Source organism: Mobula birostris, chromosome 6 (genome assembly GCF_030028105.1).
Source record: "Mobula birostris isolate sMobBir1 chromosome 6, sMobBir1.hap1, whole genome shotgun sequence".
Classification (NCBI taxonomy): Eukaryota; Metazoa; Chordata; class Chondrichthyes; order Myliobatiformes; family Myliobatidae; genus Mobula; species Mobula birostris.
This window is the reverse complement of record NC_092375.1, coordinates 68447564-68467791: the sequence shown is the minus strand read 5'-3', so window position 1 is coordinate 68467791 and position 20228 is coordinate 68447564. Positions and strand designations below refer to the sequence as shown.

The 20228-nt window shown below is 43.7% G+C and overlaps 1 protein-coding gene and 1 long non-coding RNA gene across 2 annotated transcripts in view; one reads left to right on the top strand and one right to left on the bottom strand.

The window, feature by feature from the left end:
• scaf4a (SR-related CTD-associated factor 4a) overlaps positions 1 to 791 on the bottom strand; it is a 72966-nt gene extending 72175 nt beyond the window's left edge. The window contains exon 1 of the mRNA XM_072260572.1: positions 556 to 791. Coding sequence (XP_072116673.1) covers positions 556 to 585 — 30 coding nt within the window. The 5' untranslated portion in view covers positions 586 to 791. The remainder of the gene's footprint in view (positions 1 to 555) is intronic.
• Positions 792 to 872: 81 nt separating this feature from the next.
• Positions 873 to 11023, top strand: LOC140199084 (uncharacterized). The gene is made up of 3 exons (XR_011886343.1): positions 873 to 1023; positions 9407 to 9585; positions 10972 to 11023. It is a non-coding gene; the product is annotated as an uncharacterized lncRNA (long non-coding RNA).
• The last annotated feature ends 9205 nt before the right edge of the window (positions 11024 to 20228 follow it).

Here is a 20228-nt window from a genome sequence, read left to right as displayed (position 1 = left end):
GGCCGCGGGTTTACACACAAATCCAGGACCTCTTTCCCACTTATTCAATACCCCCAGAATTTCACGACAAATAATGTAGGGGGAAAGAGAAAAGAAACAAGGAAATCAATAGAATCCCTACGCAGCCTGAGCCAAACTCGTCTACAGTAACTACACTGCAAAACTCTGGTCCCTAAGAGTGAGGACGCCCAGGGCCGGGCTAATGCCTACCACCCATACCCCATTCCTCTCCTCCTCAACCTACTCCGATCATAACTCGGAAGCTTCAATATGGTAACCGTCGCTGACAAGGCCCGGCCTAGCCGGGCCTGCCGCCATAACACGCCGCGCTCGCCAGCCTCCATCTTCTGATCGCTCCGCTTAACCAGATCCTCCTCGGTAGCAGCGGGGTCTCAAGGCCTACTGCGGCCGGATTGAGTGCAGCAAGCGCCCGGAGAATTCGGATCGATGGTGCCGGATCGTACATGATATCCACCCGGGGTTCCTCGAAAACCTTGCTTCGGGGAGGCTGAAGGAGGAAAGAGGCCGGTGCGAGCGGCTTCTGCTCTCACTCACCTCGTCGTTAAAGGCGTTGACGGCTTCCATATTGTCGGCGTCCGGCGTGCCACAAAGGCTCCGCGGTCCCTTCAGCTGTCTACCACTCAGCTCAGCTCAACTCAGCTCGGCCCCGCTGGCTTCCTTCGGCTCGGTTTCCGCTCTCAATCCGCATTCACCTCCAAAGTGGCTCCACACGCGCCCCGATCAACATGGCGGCGGCTACACAACACCACCGTGGTGGCTTGTGGGAGTGCGAGCCATCGCCCGCCTCGCGGCGCGCGCCCCCGCACCCGCACCCGCGCCCGCGCTCTACCGGCTTCGTGAAGCGAGGCGGCGCTTTCGCGGGGGCAGGGCGCTATTGGGCTGCTCAGCTCCGTCGTGCATGAATTCTGCGCTGTAACTACAAACACGCTCCATTTTTAAGAGATGAAAACTCACAACTTGGACCCCTAGCGATCCAGGAACAGTGAGGTTACGGCACGACAGGTAGTACTGCTCATTCGGTCCACCTACTTCGAACCACATCGAGATAAGAGTAATGTACCCCTTTATCCTTCTTCCTTTCAGGTACTTGCCCAACCCCCTTTTGACCACCAATACTACTACAATGCAACACACAAAATGCTGACGGAGCTCAGCATCTGTGAAAAAGAGTAAATAGCCGACGTTTCGGGCAGAAAGACTTTTTCAGGGCTGAGCCCTGCTATGTATATATTTAGAGCTACAGCGGGAAATAGGCCCATCGAGCTGCACCACCCAGCAAACAGGACAATTTACAATGACTAATTAATCACATCAATCAATTGCATTACTCATAGCCTTTGGACTGTGAGAGGAAACCGGAGCACCAGGAGGAAACCCACTCAGTCACAGGGAGTACATACAAACTCCTTGCACGTGGTGGCAGAATTGAACTCTGAACTCCAAAGTCCTGAGCTGTAATGGCATCAGGTTAACAGCTACATAACTAAAGTATACCAGCACCAGTAATGTATTCCAGATTATAAGCAATTGGCTTTCTTGTGAATTAGTTTCATTTCTTCACTCCTATATTTGAGATCTTTCTACCAATGAGACCAATTTAAATGTACCAAGCCAGTTAGGCAGCAATTGCCACAAGGGAAACCGAGTTAATGTATCAAATTCTTCATGCTCATCATCTACCTGATGAGCAATCAATGTTCCTCCAACCTGAGAGTGACCTCAGCGTGGCAGAAGAGGAGGCCATAGGCTGACTTGTTGGAGTGGAAATAGGGATTGGAATTAAAATGGTTGGCCAAAAGGAAATCCTGCTTTTTGTGGATGGAGCAAAGGTGCTCGACAGAGCAGTCCCCCAATCTACCTCGGGTCTCACCAATGTAGAGGAGGACACATTGGGAGCACCAGATGCAGCAGACAATCCAAACAGATTCCTCTCCATGGTTGGTGCCTGAGCTGCTGAGTTTGCCCAGCATTTTGTGTGTTACTTGGATCAATTTGTCATTGAACTGGCACAGGCTTAATAGACCTCAATCAGCCTGCCAACTTCTCTATTGTCGTATTTCTGTGGTTTTTGTATTCCAGTTTCATTTTTTTAGCATTCCAACTAGATGTTTCCAGTAACTTCTGAGTTTTATTGTATATTCTTGGAAATTCTAAAACTGAAATGAAAATCAAAGACAAATTAAATATCCAGGCGATCATGGATTTCCTTCATAATTTTGTATGCCTCTACCAAATCTCTCCTCATTCTCCAATGCTGCAGGGGATAAAGTCCTAACCTATTCAACTTTTCCCTATAACTCAGGACCTCAAGTTCTAGCAGCATCCTTGTAAATATTATCTGAACTCTTTCTACCTTATCAACATCTTTCTTGCAGGAAGGTGACCAGAACTGGACACATATTCCAAATTAGGCCTCACCAACATCTTATACGACTTCAACATAACATCCCAACACCTCTAATCAATACTTTGATTTATGAATGCCAAAGGTATCATAGCTGGATCTTTGTTTGTCATTGCTGGCTACTCACTAACAGCTTTTTCATAAATTCAAAATCTCAAAAAATTTAAACTGCAAGATTAGTATTTAATTTCAAGTCGGTACAGCTTTGCTTCTTTTTATCCATCTGGGTAAGAAATGTGAAATTCCTAAGTTTCAGAACTTACATTGATATAACTAACTTATCCTTTGTACCATCTAATACTGGACACCAGGAGAATTATAAAATATGGAGACCAGCAGCATAGAGAAGGGCTTCTCTCTAAAAGAGCAAGTTATTCACCTTTCCGTACAGTTGTTTCTCTTAAAATTTGTATTCTCTTTTCCTTCAAAAGTTATTATGGAGTCAATCTATGGAGCACTCAAAAAACTGTCTGTAAAAAAAGCACCTCTTTGGCTTAGATTGTCATCAGTAAAATTTGTAAAAATATACTCTTATCTAATTAGAATACATTAAAGCCTTTCAATGTATTTATCAACTCTTCGTCTTTTTCTTTTTTCTTTGTGAAAAGGATCTATGAGTTTTTCCTTCATAAATAATACCTCTCAGCAAACCTTCACACTCCTATCTGCTTCCCCTGAAATGATAAAGAGAGCCCCTACACCCCTCTCCTTCAATCTATCTATGTTCCTGGGTGTCAATATCTCTGAGAACTTAACTTGGACCCAACATGTTGACACAGCTATAAAGAAGGCAACACAGTGACTATATTTCATTTGGAATTTGAGGAGATTTGGTATGACACCAAAACACTCAAATGTTTCTACAGATGTACCGTGGAGAGTATTCTAATTGGATGCATCATAGTCTGGTGTGGGGAGGGGCTACTGTATAAGATCGAAGTAAGCTGCAGAAAGTCATAAAATTAGCTAGTTCCGTCATGAGCACTACCCTCCATAGTATCCAGGTCACCTTCAAGGAGCGGTGCCTCAGAAAGGCAGCATCCATCATGAAGGACCTCCAGCACCCAGGACGTACCCTCTTCTCACTGTTATCATCAGGAAGGAGGTACAGAAGCCTGAAGGCGCACATTCAGTGGTTGAAGAACAGCTCCTTCCCCTCTGCCATCAGATTTCTGAAGGGACATTGAACCCATGAACTCTACATTACTTTTTTCCCTATTTTTGCACTACTTATTTAATTTAACTAGTACATATATATATTACACTTACTATAATTCACAGTTTCCTTTTTCTCTCTATTACCATGTATGGCATTGTAGTGCTGCTGCAAAGTTAACAGATTTCACAACATATGCCTGTGATATTAAACCTGATTCTGATTCTCTGTCGAATGAACTGAGTCACTGGAGAGACACTGGTTGATATAAATGGTCTTTATTCATCATGACAAGCAAGCGTTCTCCTGGAGACCCTCTCAGTCGAATCTTGCACATTTACTGTACATCAAGTTTTTATCTTCTGAAGAATAAAGGTGATTGAATACAAATTCAACAGCTACAATGACATTGTTCAATATTACTGACAATGCTTTCATTGAGTTACATATCTACAATGGGAAAGACCTCTGAATGTTCAAACATCTTTACTGGGGCAGAGTAATTACAAAGGATAATCTTAAAAAAAAGGACAGACAATCCAAGCACCTGAAATTAATGTTGTGAGGACTGACGCTCGAAGCACACAAATACTCCATCTTTAAGTCTTTCCTAAAACCAAGCCACCAAACTGAAAACTATTCTAACTATGGCCTAAAAAAATGACTTGTGCAGATCCACCATTTGTTTATATACTATTTATACCTATTTGTAAAATCTATTATCCATGGGAAATTATAAATAGATTTATTTCGGTCTTTGCTGGCTCTCAGAGCATTTTCATCAGTCCATTTCCTTGAATCCTTTTCTCCCACACATGACCAATTTCCTGCCGCCCATCTACTCTGGGGCAATTTACAGCAGCTAATTAACCTATCAGCATGTCTGGTGGAAACAACACCTAGGGAAGAACCCTGAAGGACGTACAAGCACCATCAAAGGCTATGGATAAAATTGGTTTGCTGGGGCTGTGTGCAGCTGTTCCATTCTGCTGCTGTGGAGAGTATTTCAGAAAATGGAAATAGATAAGAAATGCTGGAAAGAAATAGGTTGAGATCAGCCAGGTTAGTTGTGGGAATCAGTAAGTTTGTATTAAATGGTTGTGAAAAAGCAAGTCCTGAAGACACAGAAGAAGAGAAAAAAAAAAGTTGTATAAATGTCCCGTAATACAAGATAGAAATGGGAATTGGAGTACAATAAAGAAAATACTCGATGTCAATGAGAGCAAGTTTTACAGGACAAAGACAAACCAGGAAAACATAAGAATAAGAAACAACTATTTTGTATTCAAGTGAATTTTTGTGTAATAATTGGAAATGGAACTGGTTTATTATTGTCACATGCACCAAAATACAGTGAAGAGTTTGTCTTATCTACTGATCATATCGATCAGATCATTACACCGTGCACTGAGGTAGAACGGGCAAAACAATAATAGAATACCGAATAAAATGTAATAGCACCAGAGGAAGTGCAGAGCAGGTAAACAAAGAAGTGCAAGAACATAACTGAGTAGATTGTGAGGTCAAGTCCATCTTATCAAATGTGGGAACACTTAATACTCTTAAAACAACAAGAACAATTACCATATTTAAGAGACAGATATGTGGATAGAAAAGGCCTGGCTGTATATGGACCAAATGCAGGCAGATGAGACTACCTCAGCTAGATATTTGAATGGGTCAGGCCAAAAGGTCTGCTTGCATGCTGCATTTCTCTATAATCCTTAGAAATGAAAATGCTAGAACCAAAATATACAATATACATTCAGTGACCACTTTATTAGGTACAGGAATGGAACCTGGTGCGGCCTTCTGCTGCCATAGCCCATCCACTTCAGGGTTCAACATGTGTGTTCTGAGATGCTCTTCTGCACACCACTGTTGTAACACATGGATATTTGAGTTACTGTTGCCTTCCTGTCAGCTTGACCCAGTCTGGCGATTTTCATCTGAACTTCTCTCATTCACAAGGCGTTTTTGCCCACAGAACTGCTGCTCACTGGAACTTTTTTTTGTTTTTCGCACCATTCTCTGTAAATTCTAAAGACTGTTCTGTGTGAAAATCACAAGAGATCAGCAGTTTCTGAAGTATTCAAACCACCCCATCTGGCACTAAAGATCATTCCACAGTCAAAGTCACTTAGATCACATTTCTTCCCCATTCATATGTTTGGTCTGACCAACAACTGATTGTCTGCATGCTCTTATGCAATGTGTTGCTACCAAATGATTGGCTGATTAGAAATTTGTGTTAACAAGCAGGTATACCTATTAAAGTGGCCATTTAGTATAGTTCTTAATTGGCTTGAATGTACACTCTCTTCGGAGAAAATTTACAAAGAGAAAGTCTATTTGATCTATCATGTCAGTACCAATTAAAAATAGCTATCTATTCAAAGTACATTTATTATCAAAATACAACCCTGAGATTTATCTCCTTACAGACAGCCACAAAACAAAGAAACCGAATAGAACCCATTAAAATGAAATTAAAGAAAAGAAAAATAAATTCCTTCTTTTCTAAGTAAAAGTACACCATTTGTAGACTATCAGTCCTGCTACTTGTCTTCTGTAGCCAGAGAACATTGGAAAATTGTTGTCTGAATCTCAGCAAATTCCTCTCTTGCTGCTCTTAACAGGTTGGGGAATATTTCATCTTGATCTAATGATTTATCTATCAAAAGATGCTCTACCCTTAATATGAGAAAATCAGCAGATGCTGAAAATCCAAAGCCACACATACAAAGTACTGAAGGAACTCAGCAGACCAGGCAGCATCTATGGAAAAGAGTAAACAGTCGATGTTTCTGGCTGAGACCCTTCATCAGGACTGAAAAGAAAGGAGGAAGGACTGTGAAGGTGGAGGGAGGGGAGGAAGAAGTACAAGGTGGCAGGTGACAGGTGAAAGCAGGGGAGGGGGATGGGTGAAGTAAAGAGCTGGAAAATTGATTGGAGGTAGAGATAAAGGACTGGAGAAAAGGGATTCTGATAGGAGAGGACAGAAGACCACGGAAGAAAGGGAAGGGGGGGAGAGCACGAGAGGGAGGTGATGGGCAAGTAAGATATGACGAGAGAGGGAAAGAGGAATGGGCAATGGTGGAGGAGAGGGGTGAGCAATTACCGGAAGTTCAAGAAATGGAATTTCATGCCATCAGGTGTTGCTCCTCCAGCCTGACAGTGGCCTGATCATGGCAGTAGAAGAGGCCATGGACTGACTTGTCAAGGTGGGAATGGGAAGTAGAATTGAAATGAGTGACTACTGGAAAATTCCACTTTTTGTGGTAGATGGAGTGAAGGTGGTTGAAGAAGTGGTCTCCAAACTACATCAGGACTCACTGATATATAGGAGGCCAAACTAGGAGCACTGAATACAATAGATGACCCCAAAAGACTCACAGGTGAATTGTTGCTTCACCTGGAAGGTCTTTTTGGAGCCCTGAATGGTAGTTAGAGATGAGGAGTAGGGGCAGGTGTAGCACTTGTTTCTCTTGCAAGAATAAGTACCAGGAGGGAGATCAGTGAGGAGGGATGAGTGGACAAGGGAGTCATCCCTGTGGAAAGTGGGGGAAAGGAAATATGTGCTTGGTGGTGGGATCCTGTTGGAGATGGCAGAAGTTAGGGGGAACTCTACCCTTTAATGTTTTGTCTTTTGTACGTTAATCCTTTCCAATTCCCTACACATGCTCCTTGAGAAACAGTAGTGTCATCTCTCCCATGCACACCCACCCATCATCTTTTGTGGAGCCAAGCCTCCACTATGCCCATTCTCTTTGTGCATATTGGGATTTTAATTTTACTTTGTTTGCTAGTATATTTTACAAACACTGTCTTTGTTTTTTTTATTTTTTTAAATTTCTCTTCTATGCTTTCATAAGACCATAAGACATAGGAACAGAATTAGGCCATTTGACCCATCAAGTCTTCTCTACCATTCTATCATGTCTGTTTTATTATCCCTCTTAACCCCATTCTTCTGCCTTCTCCCTGTAACCTCTGACACCCTTACTAATCAAGAACCTCTGAATCTTGGATGTAAATATACATAATGACTTGGCCTCCACGTCTGTGGCAATGAATTCCACAGATTCACCACCTCTGGCTAAGGAAATTCCTCCTTATCTAAATGGAAGTCCTTGTATTTTGAGGTTGTGCCCTCTTATCCTAGACTCCCCCACTATGGAAAACATCTTCTCCATGTCCACTCTATCTAGGCCTTTCAATATTAGATAGGTTTCATTGCAATTCCCCCCACCATTCTTCTAAACAGCAGTGAATACAGACCCAGATCCACTAAACGCTCTTCATAAGTTAACCCTTTCATTCCCAGGATAATTTTTGTGAACAATCTCTGGATCCTCTCCAATGCCCACACATCATTTCTTAGATAAGGGGCTTAAAGCTGCTCACAATACTCCAAGTGCAGACAGACCAATGCCTTATAAAGCCTCAGCATTACATCCTTGCTTTTGTATTCCAGGTCTTCTCAACATTGCATTTGCCTCCCTTACCACTGTCGCAATCTGCAGGTTTTCATTTAGGGAGTCCTGCATGAGGACCCTAAGCCCCTTTACACCTTTGGATTCTGGATTTGCTCTGTATGAAGTTCTCACTGGTTCAGTAGCCTAATCAGAACAAGAATTATTGTCACTGACATATGTCATGAAATGTATTGTTTTGCAGCTGCAGTACAGCGCAAGACGTAAAAAATTACCTCCAATTATAATAAATAAATAATGCGAGGGAGGAATACTGAGTAAATGTTCATGGGTTTGTAGAGCATTCAGAAATCTGATGACGGAGAGGAAGGAGCTGTACCTAAAACACTGAATGCAGATCTTCAGTCTCCTGTACCTCATCTCTGATGGTAGCAATGGGAAGAGGGTATGTCCTGGATGGTAACGGTCCTTAATGATGGATGCTGCCTTCTTGACATACCACCTTTTGAGAATGTCCTTGATGGGGAGAGGGCTGTGCTCATGATAGATCTGGCCTAGTCTACTGATATGTACCATGACCTCTGGCTGCTCATCCACCTCTCTAAGAACACTATGGATTTGATCCAAGATGTACCTGACCTTGACACCAGGGAGGCAATATACCATCTGGGAATCTCATTCTCTTCCACTGACCCTGTTGTCTGTTCCCCTAACCAATGAATCCTCTAATCTTTTCTGCACTCTTTCCATTTTAACCATGTCTTTCCTATAACTGTACACAAAACTCTAAGCATGGTTTCACCAACGACTTATACAACTGCAGCATAATGTCCCATCTCCGATACTTACTCCCTGACTGATGAAGGGCAGCATGTTAAACACCTTTTTCACCACCCTGTCCATATGTGGTGCTCATTCTCTGATGTTTTGCTGTACACTGGCCTTTATTGAAGGAAGGTTTGAACAAGATGTCCCCATTTTCTCTCTCCAGTAGAGGGATCGCACTTGCTACATTCTAGTGCATTGCATACCCTGTGGAATGTTGGAAGATGAGCACTGTATCCACTGTATTCACTGCCACCTCCTTCAAAACCCTGGGATGTAGCTCAAAAGGTTCTAGGGATCTATGTTAATGCCAATCTTTCTTTGACCTCCTTGTCTACTCTAAACCCATTGTTTGGCATTGTTTCTGGGAGGTTTAGAGAGAAACCGACACAAGAAGGTTGTTTAATATCTGTGCACATTACCTTTGGGTAACAACACATCCAGTCAAAGTGGCGCCAGCGAACAATGTTTCCTGGAGCGACATGTTCCAGATAGCTGATCTCTTCAATTATTTCACCTTTTCTACACCTTCTGCTTGTTCTTTTTGGCTTGATTGTGTTTCAGAAACAGTTGGAGCCTGTGATGTGCAGATTGGAGGTCAATTGAATTATTTAATGCATTGCTGTGTCTGGAGAGGACCGAGAGCTGCCCATGGAGAAGACCAGATGCGGGATGCACGGCCAATGTCAACTCCATTTTGAACCGTCAAGGCAGATCGAAGCATCGAGGCAAACACTGAGGAGGTCAGCAGTCATTCTCCATGAGGGCCAAGGGTCAATGGGTTGGTAGCGGAGTCAGCGGCATTCAGAAGGCCGCAGACTGGCAGCATGGTGATCGCTCTTCACGAAAGGACTGAGTTCAATTCTGATGGAAGGATGTTTTCAAAATTCTAAGATTTATGTAATTATTGGTCTGTAGCTTATATTGCCTTCCTTCAGATTTCTGTGTTTTCTTTCTTGTTGCTGATTGATGGGTTGAGATTCCAGGTGGGCGATATGTTAGCTTTGTGTGAGGGAGGATGTGGTGGTGGGGGGGGGGGGTTGGGGTGTGCAAGTTTTGTTTCTCTTTCCTTTTCATGTCGGGAGGGGTTTGATGTTTTTTCTTTTGATAACTTCTATGTTTTTTTTCTGTATTTCATGGCTATCTGGAGAAACTGAATGTCAGATTGTAATGCATATGCATACCTTGTGATGGCGCTACCAAACGTGGGCAACAGCTTCTGGTAGTGAAAAATATAAGAAATCCAAGTAAAAACATCACCAAAAATACCTTTTCTGTAGCAAATTGTGCTAAACTATCAGCGCAAACAGTGATGGGGCAAGGCGAGTTTGTGAGATGAGCCGAGTTTCATGGGTGTTGCAGAATCATTGTAGATGGAGCTCCTATGCCTGTACCGCTGGCTGGGATGCAAGGTTGGATTGCTCTGGGCGCCAAAAGAAGTCGGGGCCTGGGCAGAGATGCTCCAATGCTTGCTCAACTGGCCTGGGTGCTGAGCTGATCTGAAGAACTTGAGAGCAGCTTTGAGCTGGGCAACGGAATCTGGGCCTGGAGTGAGTTGCTGGACAATGAAACCTGGGCCTGGAGCAAGTCACTGGGCGGCGATATCTAGGCCCGGAGCGAGTTACTGGACAGCATGGTCTAGGCCCGGAATCTTTTGCTGCAGCTGGGTCCTAGTGCGAGGTACAGTTTGCTGTTTAGACAATTTAAACACCAGCCCAGTTCAGAGGCAAGAGCAATTTCGCCTGCTGTCCAGGATCTTCAGACCTCTGTCCATGGCACGGAGCCTTTCACTGTTTAGTCATTGAGTCAATTCAAATGCTGCCCCAGATAGACTGAAAAGGTAATGTGTCAGTCAGGACAAGAGGCAATTTCACTTGCGACAGCCACTCCTCGAGACTGCCCTGGCTGCTGTGCTCCATGCCCACTAATATGATAAACTGATAAGTGAGGCTTTGGGCCTACTCCAGGCTGCTCCAGGGGTCAGATCTGAGGACTCGATTTTGGTTTGGAATGTTGTTGTTGTTGTCGCTTGCTGCAATTGTTGGCATGATTTTTATTTTTTTTCTTTTTCTTGTGCATCATGTGTTGGTCTTTAATTTTTAACTTTTATTCTTTTTTTCTTTAATTAGGTTCTTTTGGGTTTCTTGCTTTGTGACTACCTGTGAGCAAGCAAATCTCGGTTGTTTAATTTATACATTCCTTGATGTATAAATGAATCCTGAAATCTTGAAATGACAATAAAATGAACCTTTGATTTCTTAACACAATATTTATCTATTATGAGTAAATAAAATGAAAGGTCAACAATACTGGAGAGTCTTCCAATTATGTATGACATTTTTTTATACACTGACAATAATCATAAAATGAACAGCAGTGTAATGATTTTTCAATAAATAGTGGGTGGATTAGTAAGATGTCTATGAAGGTTCTCAGTCATCCAGGTCATTGGATATCAGGTAATAGTAAATCAAGGCAACTGGACTGGCTGTGTTGTCTAGAAGATGTTTCACTACTCATCTAAAAGGTTTCTTCAGTTCTGATCCATGGTGGGTAGTTTTCTGGTTTATAAACTCTGTGAGTTGTTTAGCAGTTGTATAGCAATCACCTGAGGGTTGTTAAGAGTTGTAGAGCTGATGAGAGGGTCATTAGTCTTATCTTTGCATGAATGGAGGTGTGAACTGTTGAGGAGATGCTGGGGTAGAGATGTTAGGACTGCTTTGTGAGTAGTTGATAGGTGGTGTCATACCCGCCCCCTCTGTTCAGAGAAGAGTTTTCCAGTTTGACAACGATGACTTCTTCAAACCCTCTTTCAAATCACCTGTCCTCCCTGTCCAAATTGTGCACATTGTTGTCATCAAAGGACTGTCTCTTGTCCTTTAGGTGTAAATATACAGCTAAGTCTTGACCTGAGGTGTGAGCCCTCCTATGTTGGACCATCCATTTATGAAGTGGTTGTTTTGTCTTGCCAATATAAAGGGGGTTCTTGTACAGAGGGATCTTGGGATCCAGGTCTATAACTCCCTGAGAGTGGATACACATATTGATAGAGTGGTTAAGAAGGCATATGGCATACTTGCCTTTATTAATTGAAGAACTGAGTTCAAGAGTCAGGAAGTTACTGTATGGTGTAGTTTTACAAAATTCTAGTTCAGCTGCATCCAGAGTATTAAATTCAATTCTGTTTGCCACTTATAGGAAAGGTGGAGTGTAGAAGAGGAGTACTAGGATGCAGCCTGGATTAGAGGGAATGTCCTATAAGCAAAGATTGGACAGACTTGGGTTGTTTACTTTGAAGCGACAGAGGGTGAGGGGCGATCTAATTGAGGTTTACATGATTATGAGAGGCGTAAAAGGATATACAGCTGGTAATTTTAACCCAGGGTTGAAAGGTCCTATATCCGAGGACATGCAATTAAGGTGAGAAGAGTTAAGTTCAAAGGGGAAGTACGGGGAAAGATTTTTACTACGAGAGTGATTGGTTTACTTGTGCATTTGATAACTAATTTGTTAGTTTGACACAACATTGTGGGCCAGAGGGCCTGTTCTTGTGAGGTACTGCTTTATGTTCTATGTATGCAAAAAATAAGTAAAGATGAGTTTAGAAGGGATTTTGAAAATGTAAATGACTCCTGCATTATGGCTTTTCGGGTAACAGAATGCACCTTTACCGGTGAGATATAGAATAAAATTTACTCTCACAGAATTTAATTGAGGGGATAAAAAAGTAATAAAATAAACACAATCTTTTCTCAATTTATTTTTCTTGCATGGGCAGAGAGTGAGGTTTCATGTTATGGGAAATTATGTTATGGATCATCTTCCAGGAATGCGAAGCACCCCCCACCCATCATCGCCACCACCCGCCCCCCACCACCATCCCCTTCCCTCATCCCAGTGGTCATGTATATAGATTTTCTACCACAAATCATTCTTAGAATTCACAAATTATTTTAGAAGCAATCATACGGTTGTTGAAAAAAACAGCATATTAAAAAAATTGTGTATAGTTTTATACAATGGAAGAAAAGTCAACAATAATGAATTCAACCTCTCCAACCTCCCTTGATCCTTTGTACATAACATGGCTCTCCAAATTTTCTTTACATGCGCTTATAAATTGTCTGAACTCTTTGTGGCTGTGATTTTCTCATTTTCTGGAGAAAGACTTTCTTTTAGTTTCTTTGTATGATTTCTTGACTGCTTTGTACTTGTCTCAGCACAATTCCTTTAAATTTCAATTCCATACTTCTATAAATAAAAGGATTAAATTGCAGATTCTCGAAATCTGAAAAAAAGCAGAGAAATATGAACTTGTCTACTGTTCCATGCCTAGACTCTATTTTGGGATACAGTATCTGATCACTTGCCTGTTCCTCTCCTACCTGCATACATGCAGAGGCTAAATAGCAAGACTCCAGAGCTAAGGACAACAAAGGAAAATTCCACCAAAAGTAATGGATATGGCCCAGTCCATCATAGGTAAAGCCCTCCCCACCATTTGATTACATCTACATGGAAGGTTGTTGCAGGAAAGCAGCATTCGTTATCAAGGACCACCACTACCCAGACCATGCTCTCTTCTTGCTGCTGTCATCAGGAAGAAGTACAGGAGCTTCAGGACCCACACCACCAGGTTCAGGAACGGTTATTACCCTTGAACCAGAGGGGATAACTTCACTCTACTTCACTCACTCCCGTCACTGAATTGTTCCCATAACCTATGGACTCACTTTCAAGAACTCTTAATTTCATGTTCTCAATATTTATTGCTGTTATCGTTGTTGCTCCTTTTGCTGGGTGACATTTTTGCCATTTCCGTAGCATTGGATTGTTGTTTACGAGGCCGAGTTGCTAGGTCAATCTTCAACCCAGCATGGATGGAAAGCATGCAAGGAGCTGGCTGGATTTGAACACAGGACCATTCACCTCAGAGTCTGGTGCTGATGCCACTACACCACCAGCTGGCTGCGATATTTATTGCTTATTTACTTTTTACTATTATATATTTTTTTCTCACCTCAAGCTGGTAAAACCTGAGGTACAGGCATAGCCCAGCACACGTTTCTCAATTGCTCGGAAGTTTTGGACTATTCTATTCATGTTTAGTATTGTGGTTTACTGAAGATTTATATTTATATTGCTGTGTAAGCTAAATTGTTTATTTCTATTGTGTAGTGTTGGGATGATACCTGTTGTAAGCATAACTATCAGGACAGTGTTTACTCTTTACATGTTCCGTTGTCTCTTAACTTGCTCTTTTAATTCAACATACTTCAAGTGTTTGCCACATATTGTTTTCTGTATGTTATGTGTGTTTGGAATGGCTATATCTATTAAGTAAGTTGTTCTTTCTTGTTTATCCTGTAATATTACATTCAACGGTTATTATGGATTGTCCTACCTATAACAATGGATCGGTTGTCATATAACTTGTAGAACTCTGACTCTAAAATTGGATCAAGCTTGTATTTATAGTAAGATATGGTATCTTTTATGAGTTTGTATTTTAAAGTGAAATTTTTGTGAATAAGCTTACTACTTGATTGTACATGTGTCAGTAATCAGATTGAGTTAAACTGCTGCAGGATCCTGTAAAGTTTTGGATTGTTTCTGGTTTCTCTTGGAATTTTCTACATTTATTATCTTGAATTTTATGGTATTTTATTCTGTATTTTTGAGAACTTTTTGACTAAGCCACCTGGTCCCTTATTGTACCCCTCTGTTTCTGGGAAGAGGTCTCCACGTCTGAGCCAGGTGTTCGGTGCTTCCTTGGTGACATCTAGTCTGCTCAGATCATGGGACTGTCTTCCATGGAGGGTCATGCTCTTCCATTGGTTAACTTTTTCTTCTGTCGTGATAATTTCTTTGTTTTTCTGGGTTGTGCTTTCACTTAAGTTTAGTGGTGTGTACTTCCTATCAGAATTGTATATGCTCATGTGGAATGCTGAATCCTATTTTCATTGATGGAAATCTGTCTTTAGAAGTCTTATCTGACTGCTGTGTAATTTTTTTAATGTCTGTTATTCCTCTTCCTCCTTCTGTCCTAGGCAGTATTAATCTAAGTGCATTTGATTCAACTGTAAATAGTGTTTTCGAAAATATGTCATTTCATTTCTTACTTTTCTTTGTAAATTTTCCAGATTGGTTTCAGACCAAAATATCATGCCAAAAGTGTATCTTAATATACATTTAGTGGAAGTGTTTATTACCTTTTAACAATTAAGCTCTGTTTGGCAGATTTTCTTAAGCCTTGAAGTAAATTATGTTGAAAGTCTTCCCTTTATTGCACTATGATCTATTTTCTTTGCTTGTTGATGTCCCAGATACTTATATGTTTCATATTCCTCCTTCAGTTGTATTGCATCCTATTGCTATGTTTTATATTCTATTAGCTCTATTGCACCTTTCTTTTAAGTTTTGTGCTTACCTAGTTCGAAATTCATATTTGTATCTCTAGAAAATAGTTCTACTGTTTGAATTAATTGCTTTAGCTTTATTGATGAAGGAGCATACAGTTTCAAATTGTCCATGTATAGAAGGTGTATAATTTGTTTGATATCCTTTTTTCGTCAGCTTTCATAAATTAGAGAGGGGTTTAAAGCTAGACAAAACCATAGTGGGCTTAGAGAGTTGCCCTAAACAATGCCTTGGTTATTTTGATAATGGTGGTTGTTGTTTTTTGTTGTTAATAGATGGGGTGACTATAGTATGCCAATGCTTCATCAGATGTAGGAATTTCACAAGTAATGGGTGTAGTTTATATATATTAAAACTTCAATTAACAATGAGAGTGGGACAGAATCAAATGCTTCTTGGTAGTTAATGTAACAACATGAAAGATTTCTGCTTTTTCCACTGGGCTTGATTTAGAGCTGCAGGATCTATTTCAGTTGTTCTTTACATCCTTTCATACCCTTATGGCATCCTTTATGTTCTTCTGTACGTACAGTGTGGTTCTCAAAGTGAGTGGTGAATAGTTGAGAGATGCATGATGTTAGAATTTCAGATATAGTTTGTAAACAAGGAATAGGATGATATTTTGATGGGTCATTTGTGATTTCTCTTTTAGGTAATAGATGTGTTTTACCTTCTGTCAAAAATTCAGGCACTTTTTCAGGATTTTTAAGAAAATTGTTTACATGTATTGATGGGTGTGGATGAAGGTAAGTAAAATTTTTATACCAGTAGTTATGGATGTTATCACTGCCAGTACTTTTCCAGTTGTGGCTATTTTTTATAACTGCTTTTAGCATATCCATTGTAACTTCAGGTGTTTGCATTTCTTCAACTGCGTGAGTGTGTGTTCTTTTTCCTTCCTGATCCAGTTTGCTTCTTGATTGCGCATCATCCTGTTTGACCAGATATTAGAGCAAAATTTCATTATCTCTATGATTGTTGGTAATTCTGTGCTAGGGTTGGTGACATTTTGGTGCATCAAATTTAGTTTCAATGTCCTTAATAAACTTCTTTCATTGTTCCATAAATGATAATTCTGTTTTTATCATCTGGTACATTTCATGTATCTGTTTAGTCTGGCCTTGTATGCACTAAGCTTTTGTTTTAGTCTATCTATAAATTCTACAATGCTTTTCTTAGGTTGATAATTTCTTGAAAGGCCCTTGTATTTCCTTGGTATTTCCCTATCTTTTCCCTTAACTTTCTTGCTCGTCTTATCCATTTTATACTCTATTTGGCAGGTTATTTCTGCTCTTAAGGTTTTGATTTTGTTTCTCAATTTCTTCAGCCTTTTCAGTGTTCTCCTTTCGTTGGTCAGTTTTGCGTTCTGTTAATGAATGCCTCTATTTTGCAGCTATTGCACTACACTGCTTTTAATGCTGCACAGTATGTTATTGTGTGTAGTTCTTCAAATGTATCAAGTTTTTCTAAATATTGTCATAGAATATGGTCAACAGCTTGTTCCAGCATTCCTAGTGGCCAGCACTACTTATTGTTCTTGATTTAAAATGCATTTGTGGTGTGCATGTTCGATAGAATTATGGTAAGATGTTCGAGTTCATTTATTTCAGCTCGGGTTGTACAGTTGCTCACTTGTATGTTTAGGTGCCACCCTGAATGTAACTGAGGTGTGTAATAATCACCTCCTCTGTCTATATGTGACTCAGTTAGTTCTCACCAAGCTATTGCGCTCTGTCTGTTATTGTACTTGTCGCAAAAAAAAACAGCAGTTGAGATAAATGTGCTTTTCTCATCTGTCATCATGGACCAATGCTCGCTATATTGGTGTCAGGAGTGGGATCAGAAATTGATGGTGAAATTAAAGAGCTGTGACGTTGGATGGAGCACCTTATGACCCGGGGAATAAGCCGAGGGACTGAGCGGTATGCCTCCCCCGCATCCCCGGGCCAGGCTTCCGAAGGCGAGACGCTGACCTGGAGGGAGAACCTAGGAACCAAGCATTGTGCCTTCCCAGGGAACTCTGATGAGGCGAGCATACCCAGGCTTCCCAACCCGGGTACACGGCGGTGTGCATCACCCGTCTCCCTTGTGGCCATCGCTAGTGAACCCAAGATGCCGCAGCCATGGGAGGATGGGCAATGCGGCAGGCACTACCAGCGCCACCAGAGATAGAGGAGGACCAACGGGCCCCAGAAATTAAGACCACAAGGTCCACCCTGAAGCTCCCCAGATACAATGGTGCCTGCTACCTGGAGTCTTACCTGGTGCAAGTCAAACTTGCCGCATGACACAGTGGGTAGAGTCCCACCAGGACAGCGATGCACCTTGCCCTGGTGCTGGAAGGGGATGCTCTGCGAGCCCTCCACGACCTAACGCCGGCTGAGTAGTGTGACTACAGGGCCCTCATAGTGGAGTTTCAAGCACAGGCCGTTGGAGAAAGCAATGAGGGAAGAACTGGGCAGCAGCTGGTGCGATGTGGGAGAAAGCCTGGAGGTGTTTGCGACAGATCTCCGCCACTGCACTTGGCATGGTTGCCCCCAGTTCCCTCCCGGGGCTCAGGAAGAGCTTGCCCTCCACGTCTTTGTGAAGCCACTGATGTTGGAGCGCCTTCGACAGCAGGTTCACCTGACATCACCATCATCACTGGACAAGGCACTGGCAGAGGCGAAAAGGGCAGAAGCACTTTTAGTCCCCAAGGTGTTCCAACGTTGCCTCGCATGCCGGGAGCCCAGGCTTGTGTCTCCGAGGGCGGAGGAGGAAACTGACGAGGAGGAGCCCGTGAGACAGGTCTGACCTGCACTGCGCTGCATGCCACAGAGCGATCTCTGCTACTGGTGTGGCAAGGAAGGCCATGTAGCCTGGAAATGCCCTGCACCAGTGCCATAGCACAGTTCAGTGCAGCCATCGGGAAACGCTGAGCAGGCGGCACCATGAGGGAAGCGCCACCTGAGACCTCTAGCAGAATCCCTCCATTGTCATCGCTCTGAGTGGACCACTTGGGTGAAGAGCAAGGTTTATATGTGGACTGCATGGTGGAGGGCATCAGATGCCGTGCACCTGTGGACACGGGGTCAACCATCACTATCATCCATCCAGGTGTCCTCCCCAACATGGACCAATCATCCCTGCCTGAGTTGACAACGACGGCCGTCCAGCTGGCTACGGTCACCGGCGACTGTGCGGCAATGAGAGGGAAGAGGTGGCTGCACATCGCAGTGGGGGAAAACCCAGTAGAGCGCGAAATGTGGCGTGCCGACATCCGGGACTCCTGCATCTTCGGCCTGGATCTGCTGTCCCGCTGAGATATGCCAGGGGCAACACTCTACCTCGGCGCTGAAGCCGTGGCTCTACGTCAGGGCAGCTCCTGAAAGCAGACCAGGTGGGCGCAGCAACAAGCACCACCAGACTCACAGCGGCCCACCACAGTGCAGCACACCCCACAGTGGCCCAACGCAATGCAGAGCACCACGCCAAAACCTGTGAAGGGACGATGAGCATCATCTCCGGCCACTCCAGTGCAGCTCACCGCGCAGCTGTCATCAGCAAGCACATTGGCGCAGCGTTACTATGGCGCCCTCCAGTGAGACTGTCCAGGCGGTGCGGGAGCTGTGGCAGTGGAGCAGCAAGGGATTGTATCAGTACCAGCGGCAGCAGCTGAAAGACCTCCCGGACCAGCACCTCGACATCTTTGCAATCGGGGTAAGGACTGCAGATACATGGAGCTGGCGCAATACCACATTAACACTGCCTGCGGCCCCTTCGCCTGGCCCTCGCCAAATGCCAGGCAGCAGAGCAGCGGATCAAAGAGAGGCAGCAGGTGGCATCCTCAAGCCCTCCAACAGCCTGTGGGCAGCCCCAGCAGTGTTGGTCAGGAAGAAAGGTGGGTTGTGATGTTTCTGCATAGACTACCGCCATCTCAATGCTGTGACCCAGAAGGACTCCTAACTGCTGCCCCGAATTGATGATGCCCTGGACTGTATTGCGGGTTTGGCCTAGTGCAGTCCTCTGGATCTCCGCAGTGGCTACTGGCAGGTCGAGTTGGCCCAGGAGGCCCGGCCCAAGACTGCTTTCACTATTTGGTAACGCCCCAGCCCCAGCCACCTTTGAGAGACTGATGGAGAAGGTGTTGGCTCACATTCCGTGGAGCTGCTGTGTCGTCTATTTGGACAATCTCCTGCTGCACACAGCCATGTTTGATGATGCCCTTTGTTGCCATCCACCAGGTGAACCCGTGCCTCAACCCCGCAAGATGCTGGGTGCTGCGCTGCCAGATGAAGTTCCAGGGGCATGTGGTTAATGCGGAAGGAGTGAAGGTGGCAGTGGTCAGGGGATGGCCCACCCCCCCCCCCCCATATGACCGCTGGTTTATTAAGGATAGTGCTGTGGTTGGTACATGGCCAGTGGGGGCCGGATGTTTTGGGGGTTACAAAGATGTTGGGCGAGCTGCACGAGTGCTTCTATTGGCCCGAGCGCAGTCAGGATCCGGAGCTGTTTGCGCACTGCTGCAATGCTTGAACACCCCAGAAGGGGCTGGGCTGCCAGCCTAGGGCACCAGTGCAGCTGTACCTGGTGGGGGCCTCAACAGAGTGTGTAGGGGTGGACTTCCTGGGCCCCTTCCCCTGCACCAACGCCAGGAACCGCTACGTTCTTGTGGCCATGGATTACTTCACAAAGTGGCCAGAGGCGTACGTGGTCTCAGACCAGAGCGCCACCTCCACCGCTGAGAGACTGGTGGAGGAGTTCTCCTGAGGAACTCCACAGCGACCAGGGGCACAACTTTGAGGCGCAGGCATCTGGCGAGGTCTGCAGGCGGCTGGGAATCACCAAAACACGGACCACCCCACTTCACCCGCAAAGTGATGGGCTGGCAGGGTGCCTTAACCCCACCCTGGTTACGCAGCTTGCCATCCTCATTAGCCAGCACCAGTGCGATTGGGATCGCCAACCCCCCCCCCCCAGTATTGTG